At 35.7% G+C, this 21,392-nt stretch overlaps 1 protein-coding gene across 1 annotated transcript; it reads right to left on the bottom strand.

Moving 5' to 3' along the window:
* Positions 1–10,213: 10,213 nt before the first annotated feature.
* On the bottom strand, positions 10,214–11,356 carry LOC140673969 (uncharacterized). Its single transcript, XM_072907238.1, has one exon. The coding sequence runs from the start codon at positions 10,703–10,705 to the stop codon at positions 10,217–10,219; it is 489 nt and encodes a 162-aa protein (XP_072763339.1). The 5' UTR covers positions 10,706–11,356; the 3' UTR covers positions 10,214–10,216.
* Positions 11,357–21,392: the final 10,036 nt, after the last annotated feature.

Below are 21,392 nucleotides of genomic sequence, written 5' to 3'. Positions count from 1 at the left end.
GATAGCGAAAAAGAGAGCGTGTTATGGGGTGCGAGAGAAAGAATAGAGAGGAAGGAGGATAACGGAGGCGCGATAAGACGGAGGCTAAGGCGTACGCGAGAAAAAAGATAATTTTTGTATGTTAAGTTTTTTTTTATAGTATTAAATGTTATCTTATTATCTAATTATATCTAATACAGAGGAAGAAGGATGGGATAGATGATGAAGGTGGATAAGTAATAAATATATATAAGTTTAACATAAATTTTTATTTAAAAAGTGTGTATGTGTATACATATAAAGTGTGTGTGTGTTTTAAAATTAAAAAAGAATAGAAATTGTAATAGAAAATTTAAAAAAATTAAAATAGTTATATGTTTAAATATAAAAATATAAAAAAGAATTAAAATTATAGTAGAAAATTTAAAAAATTAAAAATCTGTAGAGGCGATGCGCCATGGGAACTCGTCATAGCTGCGTCTGTAACAGAAAACAAAAACATTTTTATTAGTACTTTAAAAATATTTTCTAAAATGATAAAAATTATAAATACTCACAATCTATTCGGAGTCTCTCTCTCATCTGACGACCTGGAGTTTTCCTGCAGAGTTTCGGAGAGCCACGGTTCCTCTGTCTCTCACACCTCATACGGAAGTTCACCAAAGAGTTTCCGCAAACAAAGACGATAGACAGAAGATCCTTTGAGCCTTTTTCAGTTTTTTTTTCAACACATGTGTGTGTGTGTATCAAATAAGTTATGTACAAGTCGCTTTCTTCTTTCTTCTAAAAAGTCTATCCTTCTTTCTTTTTTTATCTGTAGCAGCCTCTCTTTTCGAAGATACTTTATTTCCGCAACAGGATCTTCAAATTGCATAAGTTCTATATCGGTATTTTCATTGACCACATCACATAAAAAATCTATATCGTCACGGATCTCGAAAAACAGTTTTAACGATTTTGTATAAGTCTTTGGTAAACCAATTTCACGATTTTGTAAAAATTGCACTACAGAATTCATAGCACTACCGAAGGCGTTGTAGTTTCTGCGATACTAAACTATTCAAAAGTTATAGCACCGTGTGTGCGTCTGTCGTATGATGAAATCTAATCAAATGTATACGACGATTGAAATATTCGGTTACAAATGTATACGACAAAGCGTGAGATAACATTTTTGGCTAAATGATAACATAAACAGACCGTCGACAGTACGGATGTTTGCGCTAAAGAATAACGTGTCGCATAGTGGGTGGGCATTATCATGTATATTTGACTATAAATATAAATAATAAATATAATCAGGCGTTCTATAGTACGATGTGGTGTATGTGTAGGACAAGGAGTGTATGATGATGATGATAAGAAAAGGAGAGCATGATGGTAGGAAAAGATATGGGTGCGAGAGAAAGAATAGAGAGGAAGAACAGCGCGCATGGTGAGAGAAAGAATAGAGAGGAAGGAGAGCGCGCATGGTGAGAAAAGGACAGCGTTATAGACGTAGGACAAGGAGCGTATGATGTGTAAGGAAAGGAGAGAGCATGATGGTAAGGAAAGAAGGTGACAGTAAAAGAAATATAAATGTATAAAAATTCCAAATTTATTTAAAATTAAAAAAATTTAATTACAGAATATAGAAAATAATACTTGAACTATAGTTTTTAATGTAAATATGGGTTGATTGAACCTTCATGATGATGATTCGACCACCAATTGAATATTTTAAATACATTTTGTAAAGCGCAATTTCGTACATGTCTATCGCAACGCAGAGTAGCATCTAATTTATCTAAAGCAGGAACGTCATCATAGTCGTTATCCAATGTCTCGATAATAAGACCGATTCTCGCATCGTCTTTCAGTAAATTTGCCAACCATTCTCGTTTTTCATGTCCTTTGACATACACTCGAGAAGATGCATCTTTCAACGTCACAGCCTCAGTGATTAAACGTTTAGCCATGTAGTATGGAACGTTTCCATCTTCCTATTGCAGATTGTGATGTTTTCCAACCAACCATGCAACCTGAGATCTCTCAGACCTCGTGAGCAAACGGAATGGTGTAAGACTCATAAAAATATAATGAGACAGTACAGATCCTTGAGTCAGAATCGCAATTTCTTTCACGATAAATTTTTTATCGATAATAAATCCTTGAAGATCCACAAACGTTGGCACAACCATAATGAAGAGATATTAGCGAGAACTACGACGACGAACGACTGACGTTAATCATTGAGTATCGCAAGTTTTTATGTTATATGATCCGGTATGCGATTCTCCAATTTCGTTTACAGAAGAATCAAACGTTGGTTGGTTGGTTAATAAGACGAGCGTTCCTACTCGTGTTGATTCATGTAATTTTACGTACTACGTTTGTTAGAGGATTGTATTCGACAACACGATCATGCAAAATGAGACAATAAGCGGTAGTGTTTGCCGGCACATTTTCCTTACAATCAAATTCTATTCTTACGTCTACGGTAGCATTTTTCACCGATTCGTTTTGTCGAGAACAATCGATGATTACAAACGGACCGTAAAGTAGAAACAGTGAGACGGTGAGGCTCGGTTCGAGGTACTCGTATCCGTAATAGTTTTTGCAGAAACGCGCGTACATGTCGTATAGAATCGACCATCAGTTTTTATCGAAATCCAGATTCATGTCGTCGTACGGATAACATTCCGAGTTCAGATAAAGTTTCACGTTTGTTAATTTGCAATCGTCGAATTTACTCATATCCTCGAGCATAACATTCTTCTGACCTGTCTGCAGAGCAAAGATAACGTATCGTGGTTTCTCCAGCTGAGTCGCGGTCTTAATGGCCCACGAATGCTTGGTTGTACGCTGTAACAGCGGAAACTCGTACAGATCCCACGAGCGAAAACCCATGCTGAGGTAGCGTCCGCTTTCCAGAGCGCGCAACATAGACAGCTTCTTAATTTCACTCAACAGCACATGTGGCATTCGCCATTGTATCTTGAATATGTTGATCACAGGCTGCACCGCCGAAGCTCCAACCAGACAATTATTGTCATTGCGCGATCGTATTAAGATCAACTCGTGACGAGCGTTAATTACTATGCGTCTGTAATCCTCGCAAAATCCCAATAACATGTAGAGCGGTACGTAAAAATTAAAGTGTCCATTTACAGTTGGATCACTCCAGCCAGCATTTCTCATAATCACGCTTTTATCAGATGATATTGTTACATAGTTTTTAAGCATACTTGTTATTCCCACGTTTCTGTTGCGATCAATCTCCACGCCATTGAGTTCGTATCGAATCTCGTCAAAAATGAATGCTACGCAATTATTTTGCAGTACCACATTAGATCCGTCAGTTGGATTGTTTATCTTCAATTCTTCCTCGATGTATAAGAAACTCTCGTACGGCAATGTATACAGATCCTGTTGTTGTATGGGTATTCTTATCTCGTCACTGTGTCCGAACGTTGTGTTGGCGAATGGGTTGTATGCGTGAGTTTCAATCTTGACGATGTGATCGTCAAAGATCGGTTCGTCCGCGATGTTGAGAATGTCAGTCATCGTTCAAATGTTTCGCACCGCGAATCCCAAAGATTGTAAAAACGCAACGTTTGATGCGTTCAATTTCTTTTTCTTAGCGCAAGATGATTGCCTATTAGCAAATCTCGATGTTGTTGTTGTTGTTGTTGTTGTTGTCGCGGGCGTCGTAAAAATTGTGTTGTCTCTCACGTCTTTCGATCCGTTCAGCACGAGCATCACACGTTAATTTTGCCGCCGTCGTACATGCACTCTAATGGTGATCTCTTCTCCTCGAAAATCGAATAATCGTCCTTCCTGATCGACAACGCGTAACGTTAAATCCGTAATGCTCCGTACGATGATCGGTAAGTAAATGATGTGCGCCGGTGTTTCCGATATCTTATATCTTGGTGGTACCCTCGGTGAAAATTTATGTATCGTATGAACGAGTTTACCGTTGTTGTACGCACCCGCGGTGACATTACATTGGACGCGGATAATGTTCACGTTGATAATGTTAATCGGCACGTCCGACTCGTACCATTTTCGCGGCTGCAGTATACGGTTCGAGAATCCTAGCAACGATCCAATGTTAGGCTTGCTAAAATTTATTCTGTAGGCGCATTTGATCTCGCTCCGCATCGTATTGTAATTAGCGCGGAGCACTATCGGCCATTCTCCAGCCTCGAAGTCATCGTCGTCAGTTTGTTTTTTATCACCATCACGAACTGTGTGTTGCAAACGTTTTCGTAAAATTGTTTTTTTCAAAAATTCATGTATCGCTTGCAGCTCGTACGATCCCTCGGGAATCGTAATTTCCGCATCGTCTTTGCCAAAGTAAAATTTATTATTCGAGGAATTCACGTTCGATATCGTGTGATAACTCTCAAAATCCGCTAGACCGAGTTCGTATTCACCATCGCTTAAATCTACGGTGGGCGAGTAATTTGCCGCGAGAACGCTGCTTTTTCCAGTCAGCGTGAATGTCATAGACATGTTGACCAAACTGTTTAACGAATACTAAATTAAATAGCGCAATGTATGTCTTTAAATTCGCGTGCATCGACCGCTCGGAGAAACTGCAAGCACAATAGAGCGTATGACAAGGAGAGTATGACGTGGTGTAAGAAGGAAGGCGCTATAGGAGTAGGACAAGGAGAGTACGACGTGGTGTAAGAAGGAAGGCGCTATAGACGTAGGACAAGGAGAGCATGATGGTGGGAAAAGGGCAGCGCTATAGGCGTAGGACAAGGAGAGTATGATGTGTAAGGAAAGGAGAGAGAGAGAGAGCAAAGGAGAAGGCTGCAGTAAAAGAAATATAAACGTAACTTATTAAGATATTAAAAGTATTCTTGACACATTTTCAATAAACTATGCATTTCGATTAAAAAAATATATCAATGTAACTTATTAATATATAATATACAGGAAGAAGGATAGGATTTTATAAAGAAGATACATAGCGATATATATGTTTAATATATTATTTTTATTCAAAATGTGTTTTCATACATATAATGTGTATGTGTTAAAATTTAAATTCGCGTGCATCGACCGTTCGGAGAAACTGCAAGCACAATTGTCCGCAGATGTTTTGATTATAAGTTTGATAGGATGTATGATTATAATCTATTTTTGACAAATATCGTATCAATTCATTCGGCGGGCGAAGATTGCCAAAACTGTCAAAATATATAGCGCGATTCCCTCTCTTTGCATACGCTACCCAGTGAGTACCCGAGCCTTTAGCGTTATCCAAATTTATGATGCTGCTCTCGTTTCGACATATACCGCCGATCGGTAATGAGTCACGCATAAAAACACCTCTAAAATACGGAATGCGCATACGTTTTGCTAGTTGCAGCAGTTGTACGTTGGTAGTTGCACCCTCTAGCATTTTTAGTGTCTCTTTGACGTTTTTTTTTTCTTCTTCTTTCTCATTGAGACTCTTCGTCCGTATTTGTATGGCGCGAGATACAATCCGCGACCTTCCATGGCGCGATTGTGACGCATCTCTTGAAACTGATGTTGCGTAGCTTTTCCGTCGTTTACCATTTTCGCTACACCAGCCGCTCCACCAATCAGAGATCCGAGAGCACCCAACACTGGTAGAATCGGTAATACGCCCCCGCGTTTCGCTACCGGAAGTATTCGTTTTTTCGTAATCTTTTTCTTCGTCGACGACTTTTTCATCCCCATACCCATTTTCGTCTTTGCTTTCATGACCGTCCAAACGGCCGTGGCGGCTGCTCTTTCGCCAAAATTCGAATCTTTCGCGGTAATACGTTCTCGCGCCCTCGCAGCTAGTATACTATCCGCTACGTGTCGTTCGCCGAGGTTGTTGCTTCGCGAGTAAGCTAAATCGTGTTCGCGACACGCGACGTCCAATGGGTTGATGCCTCGATCGCCTCTAGCCAATCGTTCTTGTAAACGAGTTCCCGGTCCGCAAAACTGATATCCAGGAATATGTAATTCGATAGGGAGTGCGTTTATCGCGCGATTCAACAGACCACAGCCTCTTACGGTTTTCGCTGACATTCGTAATAATCTTTTATCATCGGCGCTGGACCGTCAATGTGCGTTCGTTACCACGGTCGATTGTAATGTTCGAAACAGCGACGATAGGTCTGCACCTCCGAATCCGCCTTTATGTATTCCGGAAGTTTGTCCCACAGACGTTCCACGTAACGACCAAACTGTTTCAATAAAATAATCTTCGGCATATATTGCAACTGTTCTGAGGTAAGGTTGAGAATATCATAGTCATCTGACAGTGAAAGAAACATGTTTGATACTGAGCGGTTTCGATTTGATGCGCATCTATAAATAGGCTCTCCTCACCCTCCTCCTCCTCATAAAGTATCGTTAAGTCTGATTAGACAAGTCATGCGATTCGTGCTACAACCAACGGTAATTAAAGTAACAAATTTTGACAATAGGCTAATGCCTGAAAAAGAAATACATAAACATGGAAAAATGTTACCGAATACAATACGCGGTCTCATTTGCGGCCCTTCGAATTGCGGTAAAACTAACTTGTTGATAAGCTTGATAGAAAGTCCAAACGGCATACGCTTTGAAAATTTATACATATATTCAAAATCGCTTCAACAACCAAAATATCAATATTTGGAAAATTTACTATCATCGATAGATGAAATTGGTTACTTTACGTTCTCTAATAACAGCAATGTCATTCCATCGAGTGAGGCGCTTCCGAATTCGGTTTTTATCTTCGATGACGTGGCATGCGACAAGCAAGATACGATAAGAAAGTACTTCTCAATGGGTCGACACTCAAGCGTCGATTGTTTCTATCTCTGTCAAACGTATGCCAAGATACCCAAGCATCTTATACGCGACAATGCTAATCTGTTGATTTTATTTAAACAAGACGGTACAAACTTGCGACATGTGTACAACGATCATGTAAATACTGACATGTCGTACGATGATTTTAGCGCGTTATGCCAAAAATGTTGGCAGCACAAGTATGGATTTCTAGTAATTGACAAAGACAGTTCAATGAGCAATGGACGTTACAGAAGAGGTTTTAATGAATTTGCGGTACCGTAAAATGATCAGTTGTTATCGAAACATTGACAGAGCAACGTCTACATAAAAAAAAAAAAAAAAAAAAAAAAACATGAATGATCGTGAAAAGATTGCGCGAAAAATTGTACAGACGAGCGAGTCAATTCACAAAAAATATCGCGCGTTAAAAACTGATAAAATTGAGGAAGATGTAGCGTTGGAGAAACAGTTTAAGCCGATTAGCGAGCCTCTAAAACAGCTTGTTCAAAACACCATCGATGTAGAATCCGACGTATCGAAAATCGAGCCGTTCAATATACTCGAAAAAGACCATGTGGAAAAGAAAATTATTAAAGTTAAAAAACAAGAATCTCATTGAATGATTTGAGCTCAAAGCAAAAACGATTAAACGTCTCATTAAATGATTTGCCGATAACTTCTACACCGAATCAAAGACGAACGATACCGGACACATCTACTCAGATAGAAATTGCGCAACCGTGTCAATTATCGTACGAGCAACCACCCGTCGACGAAATTTTTGAAACCACACCCGATTCGTTGGTTACAACGGTACAACGTGAATTGCAAACGTCCACAGGTGTAAACATATTTCAAGAGCATTTAGGTCCACTCGGACAAAAATATATATTAACTGTTATAAATCAAGATAAAGATAAAGCTATGGATTATGTGTACGGCATTAAGTTTTCTAACGATGAAATAATCCTCGGTGATAAACATTTTGACGTAGACAAAAATGATAATATAATTATCAATAAAGTAAAATATACGGGAACGCCTGGTCTCTATGAATTAAATTTCAAAAAAATCCCCGACGATGAAATATACACCGAAGATGATTAGCTTAAATATAAAAGTATATTACTAGCGACGAATGCGCATAAACGTGGGAACAAAGCACATAATCCAGTATTAGGGACTAAAGGATATAAGTATAAAAATGTAATTGCACCGTTATTGTCTAGCAGAAAAGCTGGAAAAGGTATACTACCGCGCGCTATGACTCTAAACGACAATAAGATCGACTACGTGCATTGGAACGATTCAAACGAGTTGTTAGATCGTCTGCGATTACTGGATGCTTCGCGTCGAGCCGGTAACAATGCTCACGACAATGAAATCATGTTGATTATCGAAGAACTTTGCGAAGATGGTCTTATTATAAATTGAATGATGTATCGACAAAACTAATCAGTCGATCAGCGTCGCGTGACACTTTACGAAGCGTCGGAAAAAAAAAATGCCTATCAACAAATTTGACTTATTCGATTCAAGAAATGATGCAACCGGTACAAACGACTTTTGGGATAGATTGGTAAAAAGTTATGTGCACGAAAACGCTCTGTGTCGCGTCGTTACAGACTTCGATGCGAGGCCATGTAAGATTCGCCGTGTAGCGCAACCTGAGGCTGACACCGATGCCGTCAACAAATTGTACGTGCGTTAAAAGATTAATGAATCGACAGAAAGAATCAGACGAGAAGCTTACTTCGCTTGAGAAGGACGTGCGAGCATTACAGATTACGCTAAACAATCTTCAACGCGCGGCTAACGCTAACTCAGAGACAGCTATCAACCTGAATGAGCATCAGTGAACGAGTTAGGAGCGGCTATCGAACGGTTATCGAACAGCTACAAAGGATTATCGAACGGCTGCGAACAATTATCGAACCGCTACGAAGAATTACCGAACTGCTATCTAACTACAATGAGTGGCAGTGGTAGTGAACGATCTAGCAGCAGCAGCAGCAGCAGCAATAACAACAACAGCCTCGAACGAGGCTATCAACATCTCAAGCAGGGCTGCGAACGAGGCTACGAACACGTTCTTCACGGCTACACTCAAGGTTACAAACAACTCAAGAACTCCTACGATCGTTCGAAAGACGTCTGTGAACGAGGCTACGAACGGATCAAAAGCGGCTACGAACGAGTCAAAAACGACTGTGAAAAAGGCTGCGAACGGGTCAAGAACTATTTTCGAATGGGTGAAGGACGGCGGTGAACAACGCAAGAACGGATTAAGAACGGATCAGAAAACATGAAAAAAAAAAAAACATAGAAAAAACGGAACTTAAAGAACGGTTATTAAAGGACGATAAACGAAAATGAGTGATAAAAAAGCAAACAACAAACAACCATCGAGAAAAACTGGCAAAGCAAAGAATCAACATAGTTTGGAGAGACGGCAGTTGGTAAACGAGCTGCACGCGCCAGCGAGAAAAAATTTTCCCCGAAGACACGTCATAGTGCGGGGATACAATGATCTGTGGCAAGCCGATATCGTCGAGATGCGTCCGTATGCTCGAGTCAACAAGGTATACAATTACATACTCACTGTTATCGATGTGTTGAGCAAGTATGCGTGGGTCGTATCGCTCAAGAGTAAAGGTGGAAGCGAGACGGCCGATGCGATTGCAGAGATAATTCGAGACGATGCGAGATGCCTGAAAAATTTTCAAACCGATCAAGAAAAAGAATTTTACAATGCAAATGTACAAAACCTCATGAAGAAACACGATATTAATCATTATTCGACATATTCCGTCATGAAAGCCTCGATCGTGGAACGCTTCAATCGTACTTTGAAAAATAAAATGTGGAAAATGTTTACGCTCAATGGAAACTACAAGTGGATCAACGAACTATCGAGACTCGTTGAAGAGTACAACACACAAAAACATCGCACTATCGGTATGAGACCTGTCGATGTTACTCTAGCCATCGCGGAGAAACTTTTACATACGGTGTACAGCAACGTAAAGATTGCGGCGCCGGCGAAATTTAAAATAGGCGATTCGGTGCGCATGAGTAAATTCAAGACTTTATTCGAAAAAGGCTACACACCAAATTGGACCACCGAAGTGTTTGAAATTGTTAAGATACAAAAAACTAATCCCGTGACATATATATTAAAAGATTTGCGCGGAAATCCCGTCGCCGGTGGATTTTACGAATACGAACTACAACGCGTTGCTAATCCCGATATATATCTTGTGGAAAAGATATTGAGGAAGAGAGGGGATGAAGTTTTTGTGAAATGGTTGGGATTCGATAGTTCACGGAATTCTTGGATACATAAAAATAATGTATTGTAAAAATATAACAAATATTATATAAAGTTTACATATATAAATATATATAATATTCAAATATATACACTTTTTTCTTTTTTTTACAACGCTATTCTGTAATGTCCCCATGGTAGCGTATCGATACTTTTAGGTATTATATACCGTTTATCATCGTGTGGACTTAGAGCAATTTTTTTCTGCCGCATGGTATATACTTTATGCATTTTTGATCTTATACTCGATTGCTGTCGCGTCATTTCAATTCCTTCGTTCAAACACTGCATGTAATCGTCAAATGTTATCGTTTTCGCGACGACGCTATTCTTGATACCTTTTACCTTTTTCGTATCCTTTTTACCATCTACTTTTAGCGCATACATTTTTGCTCTAAGCCCGACAAATTCTGTCATTATCATACCGTTGTTTTCATCCTTCATCAGACCCGGTACCTTTTTATTCACGAGCGGTATACCGTACGCATTGTCTATCGCATAGTCGCTCGTGTCGAACTTGCCGATGTCGCGCTTCATATTCTCGTACACGTCTTCGCACTCAATGTGATATATGAGACTATCCGTGTCGGTGTACATGACTTTTCATTTTTCTTTATACATTGGAATCATGTAATTGTGATGAAATTCGTACAAACACATCTTGGATACATCAAGTATACACATACCTACATAGATTGGTTTGTAAAACTTCACCTCGAGTCTACGCAATTCCACAGCGATTAAATTTTCCGAAAAAACGCTCCTGCTATGAAAATTTGGTTTCGCGATCATTGCCTCTGCGCCGTACCTATTGTCCCATTTTGTTATAAGTTTAATATCTACGCGATTGCGCATATTTTCCATCGTTTTGCCGAAAACTGCGTTATTCATTAATTTGTATAAATTCTTTTCAAAATCATTTTTCGTCATTGTTCTAAATTGCGTGTTTAATTCAATATATGTACGTAACCATGGAGATTGCGCGAATTGTAATATGCGATGAATTTTTGTAACGCGAAGACCGTGTCGCGTACATTGCTGCAGATTGCGGTAGTGTATTACGTATCGTTTCTTATCGTATAAGGTTGCGAGCAACTTGTTCTCTCTCTTGCCGGGTGGTTTGTCACGCGTCGGACAAAACGGTAAGTCAGTATGCGCGTCGTGAAGATGTTGCGGGTACTCGAGATCGACTTCGAGGATATAGCCTGTAGGCGAATCGGACGCGATCGATGATAGATCAAAATTGTATATATTGTCGACCCATTGAAAACTAGCGTAAAGCAAAGGTTGACACATTGCCCATCCGTATAAATTATTTACATCGAAATACATTAGATACGATGACGGTTTCAATGGCTCGTATGACTGCATGTACTTGTTATTAGCATGCGCGTATCTGTTGGAACATTGACTCAAACCACCGCGTATACCTCGTTCTATAAATATTACCATATCGATGTCAGTGAGCAATTCAAACTTAATATTTGTATGCTTCAACATGGCATCCCACGTGTATCCGGGCAGAGTATAATAATGCGCAGGGTCGAGCCCGTAACTCTTGATACAATTGTCACGAAAATTTTCAAAAACATCGCCTAATAACAAGACATCGATTTTTAAATATAGATCGCTATATTCGCCTAGCGTTCTAATGGAGAATCGGTTCCAAACAGTCTCGGCGTGCGCGTAATCGCTCTCGGATACTGTATCATCGGTCAAGGAACTATAAAATAATTCGCGCGGAGGTAAACATGTATCGTGCAATTTATCTACACAATCGATATATTCGTACGGAAAGACACCTTTTCGCGTTAACAGATCAAAGTCTTCTACTCGCAAATTTTGATATTCAGATTGTAAAATTTTTAATTTATCTTTACTGAGAAAAGATGCTAATTTGTTGAGACTTGTTATGAGAAATTTAAAAGAATCGATGAAACGTAATTTAATGTGATTTCGCGAATTGTCTTCCGTAAGTTTAACATCTTTCGTAAATGAAACGTATTTTTCTTTAGTTATCGGAAGTAGATCGATTCTTCCTTCGAACGCTGTAGCTATTTCCTCGATTATAAAATGTGAATCGTAACCGGATAAATTGTGGAAAATAATTGGAATATAAAAGGATTCTTTATAATTTAGATTGCAATTTGAATGCGCGGGACCTCTGTACCGCCCAGTGAGGTGGCAATGATCGTGTACGCGCGTATCGTCTTCCACGAATGGTTTCTCACATATGTGATATTGAGTAGCGCTGTTAAACTTTTCCAATTCTTCACGCGTCAAATTTATCATGAGAAGATTTGTAGATAAAATTGTTTTCACGCGCGTTGCTAAATTTTTTAACTCTTCAGCAAACCAATTCAGCAACGCAATTGGCTTCGCGACGAGAATGATACGCGGACAACGAATTATTGTACGAGCAATGTACATAATAAGCGATACTAAACACTTGATGATGCTGGTATACATTTTTTTCTGCTTCTTCTTCTTTGTCCGTCTTTCTCAAAACACATTCCAGGTCGGCATACACGACGAAAGGAACCTGCTTCTTCCTGTTATAGTTGTTAAAAGCGAGCCACTTATCTTTATCGCTCGGTAATCGAATAGCACAGTCATTCATCTTCCCGCAGTCTACAGTATGTGACTGTAGTTTCTCATTCGAATAAAAATAATGTAGACATCTATAAAAAAGAAATAATAATTATATATATATATATATATATATATATATATATATATATATATATTTTAACATTTATAAAAAATAGAAATAATAATTATATATTCATTTTGAAAAAAAATCAATAATATTAAATATACATACCGATCGCAGATATATTTTTGTCCATTGTGTTTATTGAGTTGCGAACTCACGAGTCGCGATAAATTCTTGATCCACGCGAAATGTCCGATATCTTGCGCATCTTGAATGTAGAGCAAATTGGCGTGCTTGTCCCTCTTTTGCTCCGAAAGACGAATAGGAACAATATTTTCGTTTTCGATGGTATACACATTAATTGAAATATTGTTGTTAATTTCAAACTTTTTAATTTGATTAAGAGTCACTGGAAACTCAATGTCTCGAAGATTTAATACATCCGTGTAACGCGGGTACGATAATTCTCGTTCAACCCTTCTTTCAGCGGGATACATAGCAGCAGTCACTGCCCATGCGAAACATGCATTGTCTTTGGATCGCACGTTAACTATCGCTCGCTTCATCATTATCTTTCGCGGTAATATAATATGACATCCCGCACGCATAGGATTATATTTATTTATATTTACAGTCAAATTAAGTATACGCGATAATGCCCACCCACTATCACGTTCTTGAAATTCTTCGAGAGATGCTAAAGTGGGCTCGATAACACGTTGCTCGTACCATTCGCGTAAATCAGATGTACGAAATAGTTCACAGTTTTTTGTACTTACACTTTTATTGTCATGCTTTTCACCCGCCACAAACTCACATACCGTTAAACACAGTATTCACTTTCACACTGCAATGTGTTTCGATAGCGTCTCGCACATGTTCGAGCACGATATCACTCGCGTCTTCGAGAAACTGGCGAGGTTCGATATAATTGCTATTGATTATCGCACCAGTCGATATACGGTTCTCGAACGCTGTATCAATTTCTCGCCAAAATAGTGCAGCTTGATGCGCGCTGTGTCCGGCACCCGCGTGTACGAAATCGACAACGATTGCGATCGACAATTGTCGATATCCGATCGATATTCACGGTCGTTTAATTTGACTCTGCTCTTCCAACGACTTGATATAATCATCGCATCGCATTTCCCACGCAAAGTACTCCTCCACCGAATTTATCAAGGTGGATTGATGCGTTAAAACCTGCTCTATTTTTTTACATATAAGGTACACTCGTGCAAGCTTCGACAATAATGGCGAGATGTGACTCTCTGTTCTGATTTATATCTAATCGTTATATTCTTTTCACGTTGCGAAAACGTTATTCTTTCGTGTAAACATCCGTCATTTCTATAATATCACGTCTCTTTATCTCACGCATATTTCGTGGTAATGTAATATAATATGACATCCTCTACTGTTATGTTTCAAATCACGAGTAATAATTAAATCAGAAATGGCTGGAAATAGATAACACAAAACACAGCAAAAAAAATAACAGAATCAAGAGAGACGATAAAGTATAAATATATTATGATAAAGAATTAATCAAGACAAGTTAGGATAATATTAAAAACTTACAGGTAGTATGCAACTTAATGATAATCCATAAAATTATTAAAGAAAACATATATATATATATATATATATACATAAAATATTAGGAACATATTTCTTAAATATTATAATAATAAAACGTAACTGAGGTAACAAATATAAAGTAACTTGAATCCTTATAACTTATTGAACCATAAAGAAAAATAGTAAACATTGAAGTTATATTGAACTAATATATTTATCTAAATAATTAATATAACTGAACTGCCAATATAATAAAAAGATATATTAAATATCAAGCAAATCGAAGGATTCACCCACATGTAAAGAATGCAAAGGGCAGTTAAAACATAAATAAAATGTAAGTATAGATAATAAGAAAAATGCACATAAAAGGCTAAATGACTTCAATTTTGTTACACAAAATTAAATCTTAAAAGTTAACTGAAAATTAACTCTATTAAACATCAACCTGAAAAGACAATTTGTTATTAAATTTGTGATGTACAGATTACTTTCCTCTGATTGTTTATGATTCCATAATAATACACGTATTATCCATTGTACAAATGAGGCCTGCTGTAAGCCTTGAGAACGGCCTCATGCCGCCTTGTGGATAAGATTAATTAGGTAAACCTTGAGAACCGCCTCATGCCGCCTTGTGGATAGGATTCATTAGATAGAGAGAAGAGATCTATTGATAAGGATCTCCCATATGACTTGAGAACGGTCTAAAACCGCCTTAAGACGATAGCGTCGCCTTGCGTACTGTGTGAGACAAACTGAGACTTTTAGAGAACGGCACAAAGGCCGCCTGCGTGGTTCTTTCTTTAGAGAACGGCACAAAGGCCGCCTGCGTTGAATTTTAGAGAACGGCACAAGGGCCGTCTTCGTCGTTTTACGAACGACCAAGATTGTTTTGCGAACGTATAACGATAGCCTGTAGGATCCTTTGCAAGAACGGTGTATAACCGCCTATTAATTTCTATCGATATTTAGCTAACGAACATACACTCTGTATCTTTGTATTTGAGATGCAACTCAACTGTACGCGACGACGACTCACTCACAACAAGGGAAGGTTAAGTAATCGAGAACAAAAAGCGTTGCAAGCGCCTCTGTTTCTCCTTGGGTCCGTCGACGCGCCCTTTCAACAGCGCCGTGTGAATCATTGGCCGTTCAAATATCGAGCGCGATTTTCAAACTTCTTATGAGCTTTTAACATCTACGCATAGGATTATATTTATTATTTATAATCAAATTAAATATACATGATAATGCCCACCCACTATGCGACATGTTATTCTTTAGCGCAAACATTCGTACTGTCGGCGTGTTATTCTTTAGCGCAAACATCCGTACTGTCGACGGTCTGTTTATGTTATCATTTAGCCAAAAATTTTATCTTACGCTTTGTCGTATACATTTGTAACCGAATATTTCAATCGTCGTATACATTTGATTCGATTTCATCATACGGCAGCCACACACGGCGCTCGAGAAAGCACGTGGGGACGCGATTTTTAATAATTTTTAGCAGCTTTACATTGGCGCTTGCAAAATTACGTCACAAATACTCCCCTCCTCATTACGTTTTACGATATTACAAATTGATCGCAGTACTTTCAATAGTTTAGTATCGCATCAGTTGTCCGTGTATAAGGTTGTGCTAAAAAAAAATGTGCTCCACAAAAGAAACCAGCAAGATGAATTTTTACATTCCGATTGAGAACGATGAAATTCAATCAAAGAAAATGTAAGTTTCAATTATTTTCTAAATATTATTTCCTAAAAATTATTTTCTAAAAATTATTTTCTAAATATTATTTTTTAATATATTTTAATATTTTATATAGCGTTTCATCTCGTCGTGCGGTTTGCATACTTGGGAGAAGGTATATCTTAACCCCGACATCTTACAAATATTTGGAGATTGGAATAAGCGTTGGTGCTATGTCGTATGTCGAATTGATACTTGGTGACAACCGAGGTAATCGATTAGTATTGCCTATCGTACTCTGGCACTCATTGATACAGAAACGTACAGACATTGAACGACATGTACAATCGACTGAAAGTCAACCATTATGGATCTGTGATCTATCTATCCAAATGATCGCATTAAACGGATCGAGAATTATTAAATTAACATTATCTAATAAGTCTTTGTATATGCAACCTCAAACATTATTACATTTATTCGATTTTGAAAATTATATCGATCATATGCATTCATGGTTGTGTCAAAATACACATTTCGTGAATGAAAAATTTAAACAATTTTTTAACGTTTTGCAACGTAACAATATTACTGATGTAAATGATGCTGTGAAAGCGATTCGCGAGAGTGACGCGTTCGATAGCGGATCACTCGTAGATTGCGAATTGTTGGCATGTGCTATAAATGATATACTTTATGATACTTGTAACAAATAAAAAATAAAAAAAAATTATTATTAACATTAATGTTTCTCTTCACACTATTTTATTCTACGACTCTTCCTCCTCCTCCTCCTCCTCCTGGCGCTCTCTTAGTCTCAGTCAAACAAACGTTTACCTCTCATAGGATCATATGCATAGTCTGTTTAGAAAGAGATACTCTATTTAGAGAGAGATAAGATATGGGATCTCGTGTATATATTTGAGATAAATGCGCGTGGCGCGTGGTTAGTTTTTTCCTATACGCTCTAAGAAGAAGCTTATTACGTGCTCGTGTCGCGAGGAAATCTATGAATTGTGCTCGTGTCGCGAGTAAATCTATGCGTTGCGCGTGTGTCTTCCGAATATGGATGAAAATAATGGTGATGATTATTTTATGATAATTTCCGATGAAGAAGACTCGGACATTGAAGTGCCGCTTTTAGAACTATCTAGTGATGATGATGACAATAACGCCAATATTGGAAATATCGGTTTCGATGTTATCGAAAATAATGGTGATATTAATATGAACAATTCTGACGAAGAGGGTGATTTGGACGTTGAAGTACAACGCTTAGCTGACAGTGACTATGAAAGTGATGAAAGTGTTTTCGAGGACAGAATCAATTGTGATTTGGAATTACCCGAAATTAATTCGTATAATGAACTAACAAGAATGTGCTGCATATATTTTTGTTATGCAACTGCAGATGGCACATACTTCTGCACATCGTGTTTTATAAGAATGGCGTATCTTTTTGATGAGATTTGTGCTGGGCGGGAACATTCGATTAATATTTACGCATTAATACTCGGATTATTTTGAGCGTCGAACTCCATTATTTCAAATATTACTTTGCAATATGTGTTCGATTTGCATGACTTAAGACTTGTGTGAATACTACAAAAAAACTATTATTATTGTGTAAGTGTCGCACATACACCGAGGACTTATGTGTAAAAACCAAACAAACTATTATTGTTACGCATGGGTGACACTCCCGAGAACCGGAGGTGCGAGGAGGTGACTCCTCAGTTTGACGAGGATCGTCTTTGTTTGCGGAAACTCTTTGGTGAGCTTCCGTATGAGGTGTGGGAGACAGAGGAACCGTGGCTCCTCGAAATTCTGCAGGAGGACTTCAGGTCGTCAGATGAGAGAGAGACTCCGAATAGATTGTGAGTATTTATAATTTTTATCATTTTAGAAAATATTTTTAAAGTACTAATAAAAATGTTTTTGTTTCCTGTTACAGACGCAGCTATGACGAGTTCCCATGGCGCATCGCCTCTACAGATTTTTAATTTTTTAAATTTTCTACTATAATTTTAATTCTTTTTTATATTTTTATATTTAAACATATAACTATTTTAATTTTTTTAAATTTTCTATTACAATTTCTATTCTTTTTTAATTTTAAAACACACACACACTTTATATGTATACACATACACACTTTTTAAATAAAAATTTATGTTAAACTTATATATATTTATTACTTATCCACCTTCATCATCTATCCCATCCTTCTTCCTGTATTAGATATAATTAGATAATAAGATAACATTTAATACTATAAAAAAACTTAACCTTTTATTTGCGACATCTCTCTTTGTCTCATATTTATCTTGCATTTATATTTAATTCATTATTTTAATTTTTTTATTTCTTTTTTCAGAGACAATATTGAGGAAGATACACTTTCAATTCGCGATCGAATCTTTTTTGTACAAAATATTCTAAGGCTCAAACTGAAAACAAGATTTCATTTCACCCTGCTAAACATATGTATGAAAGATATTTTGTAGAGTAAGGTTGCCTATATTGGACAAATTTTCAAATTTTTTCTTATAAATTGTAAAAACTTAATAAAAATGGGTCAACAATTAATCGGGATTTATCTTTGATCTGTTTCTGATATTTTATATTTTTTTGAAATTTTTTGTTTAACAGTATCTATTGCGAATACTTCTTTTTATGTTCTACATATTATATTATAATATACAACTTTTGAGAAGTTTTAGACATCAATGTTAATGAAATAAACAAGTTTTGAAGATAGTTCATTATACCCCGCGTGAAAAGCATATCACGAAAATCCAGGCTTTTACTAAATCAATAATCTCTTCTATTTAAACTATTACTTTATAAAAAACTTGTGTTTTTTCTTAAAGCGGATATGCCAAAAAATATTTTTAGTAAAAAAGAGATCGATTTATTTTTTTTTAATATGTTGAAAACTTGCTCAATGCTTACGTTGGCTGTTCTACTCCACGTTCCCCTACTTACAATACAAAATATTTTATATTTTGCAGTATATTATTTATATAATATATATTTATTATAATATAATTAGTATATAACAAAATATTTAAATATTTAAATATATAGATAATATTAGAGGAGAGGGAAAGTTCTAAATATATAAAATATATATAAATAATATTCTTGATAAAAGTTTTATATATTTTAACTTACACTACATAATATAATTATATTAATTTATATTATTTATATTAATTCTCTAATATTGCTTTTTTAGCAGTTACAGCGGCATCCTGCGGGTAATGTTTTGCCAGCGCTTTATTTGGTACATAATGCGTACCTTCGAATTTATCAAAGTAACGACCTATATCACGATTTTGTATCCATTTCGGCGATGTTAAAGTTATATCGTCTACAATATAAAAAAAAACGCAAATAAAAAATAAATAAATGACCATTAAAATAAAATAATAACAAAATAATTACGACATAAATACAATAATATACTTAAGTAAAATATATATATTAATAAAAAAGAAAACAAGATGAATTAAAATAAAATATTATTTTGCAATATATACAAAGAGATGAGATTAAGGAAGAAAAAATTGTAATTTCAAATAAAAACGCATCAATATAATGATATTCATAGGAAATTTTTATATTTCAGACACCGGAAATTTTTATATTATTTTTTTTATTCCAAATTAATTGCTGTAAATTTTCATCTAACTCAAATATGTAAGTAAAATCTGTTAAATTATCGATTGCTATTTTGTCGTTAGAATAATATTTTTGAATATGTTGTAACATAAAATTCTGTAATTCTTTTGCACAATTAATGCCTGTTTTCATAAAAATTTCATTTTTCTGTTCTTTCTGTTCATTTTTCTTAAATTGCTTGTCATAGAATTTCTTCGCAATAGGCCATCTGAAATTGGAACAAATAATATATTCGTAAAGTTTTAAAAAACACTAAACTATTGCATTAGTAATAGAAAGTTTCCAAAAAATTAAATTGTTTAAGTTATTTAATATATAAAATTATTCGAAATATCAATTTTTCTGTTTTAGTGCAAAATATATAAGATATGCAGTATATAATTTTCAATTTTAAATTGTGATTAAATTTGTCACACTAACAATATACAGTGAGTCACAAAAACAAGAGACAAAACGATATTTACAAAATAAATTATTAATATAATGTTATAAGTTTATTATATAACTTCAACTATTTTAATAAACAGCATTATTAATATATTATGATAGCTATAATATTACATTTATAACTATACGTAACTATAAAAAATTATTCAACTTTAACATTCTCTAAATTTCTAAAACATAAATTTATCAAATTGTGTAATAACATAAATAAGGTAATGAAATAAGTAAAATAAAAATAATCAACGATTTTAATTTAATTAAGAAAAATTAATACAAAATTTCAAGTTTTTATATTTATATTTATTTTTTATTAAATTATAAACATAAAATAATACTATGAACTAATAAAAGTCAAGACATAGAAAAGAGAGCAGTTATCTTTAAAAATTTGTTTCTTTCTAATTAAAAGAAGCTACAACATTTAACTAGTTTATTAATTAATTAAATTAGAAATTTAATTAATGAAAAAAATTTTTGGCGATAATTGCTTGCGTTCTTTAAGTTTCTTGGTTTTCATTGACCCCTCTCTTAATCATTTTTATATTGTTTATTACATTGATTTTATTTTTTACATTTTTACAAAATATACTTTTTGTAGAATTGAGTGTGTGATAAATTAATGAAATCAAATTGCGAAAAATTTACACAAATAATTATCTCTGTAAAAATTACAAACAAATAATTATCTTTAAAAAAATTTACCTCTGATAAAACTTTTTTTGCTTAAACTTGTTGTATTTAGCTACGTGTTGAAATTGTTTACACACACATCTGAAGTTGGTGATATCCTCCATGCTGATATCATTGTTGCCAAGTATGATATCTATAACTTCTTCAGGTAAGCACGTTATCATACTCATTACGAAAAAAGTAAAACACAAAAATAAGGAATAATATAATTTTAAACACTTGAATATTACAAACGCCAAACTATTCGCATAAAATTAATTCCCTGTTTAAAAGTATACACAATTCACTGAGATACTGTTCTTATATTTTTTCCGATTACCGAAAGCACAAGTCGCAAATAGATACTGCAGAAGTTCCTTATAGTATGTCTACATATACCCATAATCTGGAATTGTATATAAGCCTATTTCCTCCACTATGCAGTTGTCACATGAGTATACATACAAAAATTTTCATAGCTCGAAGGTAGGGTCTCGCAGGTAATGCATTGTGAGGAATTGTTAAAAATTTTACGTTTCAAAGAAATC

The sequence above is a fragment of the Anoplolepis gracilipes genome, chromosome 15 (genome assembly GCF_047496725.1).
Source record: "Anoplolepis gracilipes chromosome 15, ASM4749672v1, whole genome shotgun sequence".
Lineage (NCBI taxonomy): Eukaryota > Metazoa > Arthropoda > Insecta > Hymenoptera > Formicidae > Anoplolepis > Anoplolepis gracilipes.
The sequence above is the reverse complement of the archived record's forward strand: the minus strand, read 5'-3'. Positions and strand labels throughout refer to the sequence as shown.

What these genes read in the sequence shown, in the direction of transcription:
- LOC140673969 (XM_072907238.1), bottom strand. Translation starts at nt 10,705, where the DNA reads ATGTACACCGACACGGATAGTCTCATATATCACATTGAGTGCGAAGAC.